The 10,877-nt window shown below is 36.0% G+C and overlaps 1 protein-coding gene across 1 annotated transcript; it reads left to right on the top strand.

Annotated features, from left to right (window-relative positions):
* The first annotated feature begins 5,094 nt into the window (after positions 1 to 5,094).
* On the top strand, positions 5,095 to 6,188 carry LOC145041091 (uncharacterized). Its single transcript, XM_078989016.1, has 2 exons — positions 5,095 to 5,336; positions 5,917 to 6,188. The coding sequence occupies exons 1-2, from the start codon at positions 5,232 to 5,234 to the stop codon at positions 6,001 to 6,003; spliced, it is 192 nt and encodes a 63-aa protein (XP_078845142.1). The 5' UTR covers positions 5,095 to 5,231; the 3' UTR covers positions 6,004 to 6,188.
* The last annotated feature ends 4,689 nt before the right edge of the window (positions 6,189 to 10,877 follow it).

The following is a 10,877-nucleotide window of genomic DNA, read 5'->3' as shown; positions in this document are numbered from 1 at the left end:
TTTAACAGATCTAAAATAAACAAAAATGAAGATATAATAAGAGATGAGAGATTGCAGTGACAATATTATGGTCGAGAGAATGGATGAGGAAGTCGTTGGTTATAAGGGAGGAAAAGATCGACATACCCAAAATAAAAGCAATGGGAGTGGTGGGATGGGAGAAGTAAGAAAGATGTAGTTATGGGAATTGTTTGTCAGATGCGGTGGTTGCGACAATAAGATCGATGGTAGCGACAATGGTATTACCAAAGGATGATATATGTTCAGCCCTAATGATAAAGAGAAGAAACATTTTATGTATTTCACAAGGGGGGGGGGGGGGAGATGGGCTGAGGTGGGGTAAGTTAATATAGGTATGGGCCCTATTTCTTAAGGGTTATTTCCATAAAGTATCCTATCTTTTGACTTTTTTTGACCAAAAATTTTTTTCTTTTTCAAAAAAGACCTAAACTTTCTTGGTTACTTATTATTTCAGACCCCCAACATGTCACCAATCGATAAATATAATTTATTTTGTTTCATGAAAGACCTTATATTTTGTACTTTTTCCATTTTAAACCTATTTTTTTCAAAATAAACTCAATGTTATTATTTCAAAATACAACCCCGACAAGCTATTCTTGTATACTTCTTGATAGATTGGTATGGATCAAAACATCACAAAAAAGCGGCTGAAACATTTTTGGCATTACATAGTTCTAATAACAATTTCCTCCTTTAAAAGAGCGATGATATTCAGGAAAATACGAATTTCAAGGACATGGACTACTTTAATCATCTCATCAAATTACCATCAACATAGAAAGTAAGAGTAAAAACCAAAACCACACCAAAGGAGCGTAGAATTGACGGTTTCAGTGTGTAACTTCTAATTTGACTCATAGTCTCGAATACAATTAGATGAGTTTACAATGAAGCCAAAAATGATGAATAATTAATTAGAATGTAGCAATAAAACTAAAATAAGTTTTAATTACACTTAACACTATTATTCTGGCTATTTCTAGTTTAGACGTAGTAATAGAACTAAAATAAGGTATATCATAACTTGGTTCTTAGTTTATGTTCTATTAATAATTGATTAGAACCATCAAAATTCCATTTTTAGTTTGGGATTAAAAAAAGATAGAACCACCTTCATGTTCTCCCACTCACATATGCTCATGCATAAACCACCTTTAATATATTTTATACCTCCTCCATTAGAAAGGATTCTACACTTGATAGTTGATATATAATGTAACACTGTAAATTTCAAGATAAAATTTTCATTTAAAATAATCATTTTATTCTTAGAAACACTTGTTTAAAATCTCATTCATAGTCGATTTACAAAACATGACTCCATTTTCACTTGCATAGAAAACCAGGATCCTCCATAAATATGACTCTTTCTCTGGTGTGTACAATCAAGCCGGTGCCGTCCCGTGATACTGAAAGAAACCTGAAAAAAACATCACACAAAACACTGTAAGCACGAAGCTTAGTGAGTTCCCCAAAATACCACACATAACACATATTAGCCACTCGAGGCTATAACTCTATGGGTCCGTGCACCCAAACTCTGAGAACCCTCAGGTTCTAACTCTGGGAACCTTCCGGTTCCAACTCTATAAACATGCACAACATAAATCACATAGAAATAATGCAGCACAACACATCACATACATATAGCATACAAATACTCTGATCACATAACTCTGGTTACCTACTCAAGGTAAAGTATAGTGAGAAGACTCACCTGGCAAGCAGAAAACAGATATCCCCACACTTGAATCTCGAACCCGCCACCGCCTAACACGTAAGGAAGATACTCTCATGAATATAACACTCGAGACTAGAATCAACCCTATCATGGCACCCTCTTAAGGGTAAAGGACTATTTTACCCCTCTCTTAGCTTAAAGGCCACATCGCTGACCAAGCCCTAAAAGTCAACGGTCAACTCTTGGTTCTAGTCAAAGTCCTCCGTCAAAGTCAACCCTCCTGGTTAACCCTGTTCGCCGAGTCAACCCATCGACTCGTCGAGTCCCCGTGCTCAGAACTTCCCCAATCCGCGACTCAACTCGCCGAGTCACCCCGAGACTTGCCGACTCCCACAACTCTGAGTCCACTCACACACAACTCACCGAGTCATCCCTTGACTCGCCGATTCTCGACTCAACCAGGAAATATTTGGGACTCTTCGACAAGACTCGTCGAGTCCAAGAACAGACTCGCCGAGTCTACGGCTATCTTCAACCTACTCGCCGATTTGTTCATACAACTCGCTGAGTTCCAGGCCATCTTCATCCAACTCGTCGAGTCCACCCATGTGACTCGCCGAGTACCACCGGTCTGAATCCACTCAGAAGCACTCCAGGCCATGCAATTGATCCAAAACATAGATCTAGTCTCCTACAACCCATCCATCATGTAAAGTGGCAAACTTTACGTGAATCCAAGGAGATCTAAGCCGTTTGCACATTGGGCTAGGATTTGGGACAAGATGGCTCCATCAACCACTCACAAACAGGGACTTTCATGCACTCTAGACCTTCTCCCTTCCAGATCTGAGGTAGCAACCTCAGATCTAACCTCTAAACTCCAATACATCCAAAGATATGATCTCCAACACCCCTAAAATGATGCATCTAAGAAATAGCAGCTCAAAAAAGAGATATTACCTCAAAGGAATTCCCCAACTGAAATGAGACTCGAATCCAAACAAAGCCCCTTGCTCCAAGCCTTCAATCTCCCAAAATTCCTTCACAATTACTTCTCCAAGCTCCAATCCATTCAACAATGGTGCTTCTTCGTGATTTAGGGTTTTCTGGGGTTCAAGGGGTGATAAAGAGGCTGGGAGGGAAACATAATGATCTTTATATAAGGCTCAACCCCGAGAATTAGGGTTTTCTCCACTCAGCGCCTACTCGCCGAGTCCATTACACTGACTCGCCGAGTCGGCCACTTAACACGCGACCAAGTCGCGACTCTACTCGCCGAGTCCACACATGGACTCGCCGAGTCACTCTTTCCCAATTTACTCTTTTAGCCCTTCAACTCTACTCTTGATATTTCGGGATGTTACATATAAGCCTGATTAGTTATCGACGTCATCCTGGATCGCATGTCATTGCAGGTTCTCATACAAAAAGGTTGTGATGTATGAGAGAATTGATAATGATCAGCCCTTATATATGAAGTTTCCTCATGCTTTTGGTCTAGATTTCTCTAACAGTGTTTGTCAATCCATTTAGATGTAGGCTAGGGATTCCTTAGTATCTTCTGATCATAATTTCTCCAACCATCATGGTCATCAATTGCATCCTAATCATGAAACACAATTTAATTGGGGTTATATATGTTGCCTACTTGGTATGATATGATCCATCTTACTACAATCCATACACAGACCGAGACACACATGTAAAACCAACCACATACTACAGACCTTCTTATTGGCAACAACCAATCATGAAACACAATTTAGTTGAGTTCCACCTCCGGTAACATTTCTGGCGTTCCTTACCTCCAACGACTTCTCCGATCATCTTTTTCGGTTATCTTCTCTGGCTAAGCATGAGTTTTCCGGCCATGACAAATTTTGAGTTCATCTATGGCAGATTTTTGGAACATACGCATCTGAAACAAATGTAAAATCAAGTCTATACATGGTTTTGGAACAAATCTGAAACACATGTGAAATCAAGTTCATCCATGGTAGATTTTTAAGCTCTCATTTATGAAACCCTTCATCTTCCTCAACTTTAAACCCTTCAAAACATATTTGGAATCGATTATGTTTCTGATGAAGAAATCCTAACAAGAATCAAACTCATCTCAAGTTCGCATACGGTATATTTCAGTTCTCATTTCTAAACCCATTCATCGTCATCAAATTTAAACCCTTCAAAAACACACATTTGGAATTGATTTCAAGTTTGAAGTACAATTACGATACTGATGATTGATTTCAACTACACATATGGAATGGGTTTTGTTTCCGATGGACAATTTCAAATACATATATGAAAACGAAATCAGTTTCAAACACACATTTGATGAACAATTTGTTTTTGAAGAAATCCTGAATTGAACCCTAACTCATTTATGACGATGAATAAACTCTAACAATAATCAAATACTTGAATCATTTTGTGTGTTTGTGTGTTCTTCAACCGTGAACACATACAAGAATCCACGAATCTGTAACCAAATTGAAGTTTGAAGGTTGAAATCGTTGCTTTTAAGTTCATTTCTAGATTTGTGATTGTGTATCTAAACCCCGATTTATGGGTTTGTTTCAGAGAATAGACAAAAGATGAGAGAGAGAGAGAGAGAGAGAAAGAGAGAGAGAAGAAGAAGAAGAAGAAGAAGAAGAAGAAGAAGAAATTTGAAAAATATGTCAATAACTCATCTCCCTGGAAAAATCAATTATGACCAGAGAAGATGATCTGAAAAATCATACTTGGCTGTAAAAGAGGTCGGAAACCGAAAAAACTCTATATTACCGACCATAATAGTATGTTTAAAAAAAAGAGTAAATTACACGAATGGTCCCTATGGTTTAGGGTAATTCGTGCGTTTGGTCCGTAACTTATTTTTCTAACTCGGAAGGTCCTTATTATTTGTTTTTGTTACGCGTTTGATCCCTGTCTTACCTAAAAAGACTATTTTACCCTTGATTTTTTAATTTATTTAACTAAAGACACCCCCAAACCCATCCCTTTCACCTTATCTTATCCACCCCACCATTTTTCCCTATTTAAATAATAGTTTTTTTAGGTAAAACAGGGACCAAACGCGTAATAAAAACAAACACTAAGGACCAAGCGCGTAACAAAAACAAACAGTAGGGACCTTCCGAGTTAAAAAAAATAAGTTAGGGACTAAGCGCGCAAATTACCCTAACCATAGGGACTATTCGTGTAATTTACTCAACAAAAACATATATATAAGGGTTAAGATAACCAAAAAAAAAAAAAAAAAAAAAAGTAACAAAATATGTACCAACGATAAAATTGAGTACTCTATGACTTCAAACCACGGTTTTTATACAATCCCAAGGACCATTTTAGCAATTTCTCTTATCGTTATTTACTTTTCTTATAACGACATCGTATTCGGCCTTTTGCGTTTCCATTGCTGTTTCCGAATCAATCGAAAATTTTGGGGATAAAAAATTCAAGGGGAGCTCGATCTGGTCGAAGACGAAGAAGAAGCATCAATAAGATCGAGAGTGTAGCGAAAATGGTGAACATGACGACTTTTTTCGGTATGTCGCTTGGCGCTTTTGTGTTCTGGCAATCAATGGATAAAGTTCATGTCTGGATCGCTCTTCATCAGGACGAGAAGGTCTTACAATCTATATATCTACATATATTTATCTATCCATTTTTGCTTATCTAGCTATGTGATTTGATTTTAATCATACTTGGAATGTACCGGCATGATTTTCTAAGTTAGGGTTCTGATTATATGTCGTGGGTGGTGATTTTATAAATTGTATTTTAGCTCAAAAAAATCATGGATATCCAGCTAGATAATTCATTCATTTGTGTATCTGATCAGTAAATATCAGTAATATCAACTTATTGTGAAGCTTTAAGGTTCGGATTTTGGATTATGAATTGGAATTGGTTGTAATTTAGTTTAACGATTGAATTATTATTTTTCTGCTCCGATTCCATGGACCAGAACAAAATTAGTTCAAAATATATACCAATTTACCTTTAAACTCCAGACCTAGAATTGGGTACTTGCAAATAGTATGTTCATGAATCTGATACTACTCAATAGCTCTTAGTAAGATGTTAATGAATTGTTTGAACTTTGGAGGAGCTCTTTCACACCTATATTACTTTCTTGAGAAGAGAGGTATTCTTTGATACATTTGATAACAGAATGATATGAATTTGGTTTATATGTTTTGCAGCAAGAAAGAATGGAGAAGGAAGCAGAGATCAGGAGAGTGAGGGAACAGCTGCTACAAGAGAACAAGGAAAGAGACCCTCTTGCTTAAGTTTCCAAATCATTTATGATTTTATGGTTTATGATTTTTCCTCAAAACTTTATGTATTAAGCTGATACATACCAATGATTGTTGTTGAATAAGTTTCTCTTGCTTTGTGCTCTCAACAATTGATATGTTTGTTACTTGTTGCACTGGTAACTCCTGCTAAAGGAGCATAGCAACAAGTTTTTCAACTCTCACTCTCTCTATGATTATGATATGAATGTCCCTCACCTGTTAAGATTATATGTTTGGCAATAAGCTTTTTTGGAATATCTATGGGAAGGAGGGGTAAAATAGTCTTTTGATGCATGTGGAGGTTAAGGGAGTAAGTAGGGTGTGTTTGGCAATAAGCTTTTTTTTTTGAGTGTTTTGATAAGTTGTTTTCTTCCAACTTAATTACATGAAAATGTTTATAACTTATTATATCTTGAAATCAGTTTACCCGATTATATGTGGAAATGTATCATTGTGTTTCTTTTTACATGGCCAAAGACACATATAAGTTTACCATTTTAACCCTATCAAACATCACGAAGACACGACTAAAATGTGACTTTGGAAGAAATTTCATGGATCATAGAGGTATGTTTTGATATTTTTCTTCTAAACTTGTAATTGATCAAATTGGTAAAAACCTTTGTATGTTAATGGCTTAAAAGTGATAAATTGTAGTTAGAAATCACTAGGAATATTCGAAATTCCACTAAATTGCAAAATTATTTTCACTGACCAGAGGCTGCAGGAAAAAAAAAAAAAAAAAAAAAAAAAGCTAATATAATACTGTAAATTTTCATTTTCATTGCAAAATATGGAATTTTCAAAAAATTTATAAAATGTTTTGTGGTATTAATAGAACTTTTTCATAATTTCCATCAAAAAACCGATGATCACTATTAATTAATAATAATCTAATTTATTAATAAGGTTATACAAGAGTTTGTATACATTCGTAACATTTTCGACAGGTATTGGCTCGATTATATTTTATTATTTTTAGTATGTTAAAAAGAGAATTAACTCTCGCTTGTAGATAGATTCGTAAAATTGTTTATTCCTCTGCCTGATCAAAATTCTCAGCAATGATTCCATGAGTGGGCCATCTCCTTTCGACAAGCCCATGTAGATGGGAGTTTAAACTTCAATTGTTTGGGAATTCTTTTCACTTTATTGGCTTTTCTAAAGAGCCAATAATTTCTGGTTTGTGAAAATTATTTTTTTGTTTAAAAAGTTGGTATTTTTTTTAACTTATTGATTTTTCAAAAAATTAATAAGTTAATAAGTTATTTAAAAAAAAAACAAAAAACTGTCAAACACCCACTTAATGTATTAATATTAATACCAAGATGATATTAGATTAAATATATAAAAAAAGTTACATCAAAGTTAGTTGCTAGACAACTTTTTATATTTTATAACAAACGAGCTATAAATACATTATTATTGTTAATATGACAAATGTAATAAATAAAAAATTTAAACTTGAAATATTGCAAACTTTGATGATCTTGCACGTAACATTTGCACTGTTTGAATCAGGAACCACAAAAGTCAAAATATATGCTACTCCTGCTAGATTTGTTGGAGAAATAAAAAAAAACCCTAATTCAATTAAAATATAAGAGGGATATGAAAAAAAAAAAAAAAAAACCGTCATTTGCAATAAGTTTTTGATGAGATCAAAATCATTTGTTAATGTGATTGTGGGAGATTCTTCAATGCATTGTCGGAAGGAGAATGTAAATGTCATAAAATTGATGGTCTCAAAGTTATTGTACATTTTTCATTGAAACAAAAAGGCACGGAGGCAATACATAAATACAGGAAGAGAAGAAAACAAAAAGGAAGCCATCCTAAATTAGAGGCAAGAAATACGGTGGTCAAACAATATGTATGGGAAGCAAATCTGAGTTGTCAAGTAGAAGTCTGAGTTGTTGAGTCCCTAATCCTTTCGTTAGAAGATCGACGATTTGCATGGACGTGGCAATTTGAAGAGGTTCCACTTCTTGTGACTCGACCCTTTCCCATATAAAATAGCAGTTCATCTTTACATGTTTGGTTCGTTCGTGAAAAACTTGGTTGTTTGCAATGTGACGAGTTGGCTGGTTGTCATAAAAAAGGGGGTCGGTTTTGTGGAGAAGATGGCCCAATTTTTCTTCACGGCCACTACTAAGAGAGTTCTCACAGTGACTAGCTTTGCCAGGGCCGGTCCTGAGGATTCATATGCCCAGGACGAGCCGAAAAAAAGAAGCCCTTAGACATTAATGTATAACGAATTAAATTATATAAACTATTTTTTTTTTCAAAATGAAGATATACTTTATGGCAATAAACATAGCAAAATTATAGTAATATTTTAATAAATAATTATATATCGTAACAGTCAACCGACGCCCCGTAAGCTCTTTTAACATTCTTAATCGCAAATTGGTTGATCAACTCTTTGTAGTCTAAAACATTTAAATGCCTATTCTTAATTTTTATCTATGATTAATCAACATGTTTTAAATCTTTTGCCTTTCGTGAGAACCTTTTTTAACTTACATTATATGTTAAAATATAATATTAAATCTATTTATTTCAAACAATTAACAAACAGATATTTACTTAAACTTAAAACTTATTAGAGCTAAACCTTTTGGTCTCGTTGGTCAAAATGAGAAGGGATTCACTGGAACTGGAGTGAAAGCAATCAAGGGAAAGGAATAATTTAGATATTGTTTCAGTTTAACACTCATAGTACACATACACAGAGTATCAGATTCCTTTAGGAGTGAAATTTATGCTAATTTAAATGATACCTAATTCAGAAAAGCTATTGAAATTTCATTTTGACCAAAAAGGAAGAACGAGAAAGACAAGCTTTTTGATCTTTTTGAAGATAAGGGCGTTAGAGTGGCTAAGACCTATTGTAGAGACAATTGCATGAGACTACTGCATTGTTCGGCAGTTTGGTGATGATCATTCTAGGTATTATATATTATCCAAACTGATGAACACATTTGATTTTTGTTTGATTACCTGTAAAATTTATCAGGGATTTGAGTTTATTTCAGGTATATTGAGTGGACTGTTTGTTGCTGCAATAGTAGCCAAGGTGTTTGTAGAAATGTCAAAGAGGAAATTGATGCAACAAAACAACATTTTTCTGAGCTATACAGAGATACTTACATCAAACACTCTTTGAAGACAAAAGCTTCGGAGAAACTAGCTAATATTCCTTTTCATTTGCCACTCTATTCTATTCTGATTAAGAGTGCAATGCATTCAATCGAGTAATTTGTAAACGAGTAATCGTCTAATCTACTGTTCACTCTTGCCGAGTTGCTGTCGCTGAGTTGCTGCCGCAATCGCTGATTCGCTTCTGCTTTTTTTTTTTTAACGTGATGATCGCTTCTGGCTTTACTGATGCGATGTTGCTATGCCTTTTCCCGTACATAACTGATTTTGGGCTGATATTGAACACACTACTTAAAAAAAATGGGCCCCTTCAAATTGTGGGCCCTGTTCCAATGCCCACTTTGCCCTTGGTCTAAACCGGGCCTGAGCTTTGCTACCGGGGCAAAAGTATCATGATAGTCAACTCCTTCTACTTGTGTAACCCCTTAGCAGCTAATTGGGCTTTGTATCTTTCAACTTCTTCATTAGGTTTGTATTTCACTTGTATACCCATTTCAAATCATTGGTGTGCTTTCCTTCAGGCATTTCTTCTAGAGTTCATGTGTCATTCTTTTCTAGAGCGTGTATTTCATTTTTCATGGCTTCCTTCCAATTTTCACTTTTGATGTGCTTTCCTTCAGGTATTTCCCCGGGCCTGAGCTTTGCTACCGGGGCAAAAGGTTGTTGATGACCACATTCCCACTCCTCCTCCATCTCCACCTAAATCTATTGTTCAGGATTCGGTTTCACCTCCACCTATATCTCAGCCCTCTTCTACAGTTGCTCCACCACCACCTATTAGTTCTCCTCGTATCACCACTGCTCCATTACCACCTCCTATTTTTTCCCAAGCCACCTTCACCACTACACCAATCATCACCTCTACCACTGATTCTTCGGTCAAAGTCAACACATATGATGTGGGGGCTAAGAATGAAGATCTGCCTAAAATTACTACCGAACCAATTTCCCCAACTCCCTCTAATGACTCTAATCCAGTTCTTGGAGGAGTTGAGCTTGAATTTGATTCCACTTACTACAGTCCCTACTGAATCCCTAGTGAGGAAGATGATTCTGCTCCAGCAACCAAGCAGCAGATCGACAATGTTAATAAGAAGCTGGATACATTGATCGAGACATCCAAGAAGTGAAATGATGTTGTCATGAAAGCATTTATGTACAGTGCTCTGCATCAGTATCATGAGTCTATTGACAAGTGCACTGCAACTGTGGATGATTCTACTTCTCTGTGCAAACGAGCTACATCTGATATTAAAGAACTCATCCAAGACTCCAAAGTTTTTCTTGACTCCCTTAAGGGTCATGCTGAGATGAATTCTGCGAAGGTGACTGCATCTGTTGATTCTTTATCTCATTTGCTTCAAGGGGAACAAGCTAAGTTCAAGACTCTACGCTCTGATATGTTTACTGATAACAAAACGTTTCTGGCTTCTGTTGACTGCCGGTTAGAAAAGCTCCTTGCTGACTTCCAGGTGGAAAGGCAACTCCGAGATGATCTTGCATAACAGATTGTTATAAATGCAGTACAAAAAGTCAAACTTGCCAAGGCAGAATGCGAAGTTTCCTTGTTAAAAACCGAAAGAGCTGTTTTTCTGTGTTGGGGATGTTCTTTCTCAGTTGCACAATGTGCTTTAGGCTCACGATCCCATTCTAACACTTACAATTCGCAATCATTTGACCTCCAAACTCCTTCGCTCACTTGA

Source organism: Lactuca saligna, chromosome 4 (assembly GCF_052625555.1).
Source record: "Lactuca saligna cultivar CGN05327 chromosome 4, ASM5262555v1, whole genome shotgun sequence".
NCBI lineage: Eukaryota > Viridiplantae > Streptophyta > Magnoliopsida > Asterales > Asteraceae > Lactuca > Lactuca saligna.
This window is presented reverse-complemented; position numbering and strand designations above follow the sequence as displayed.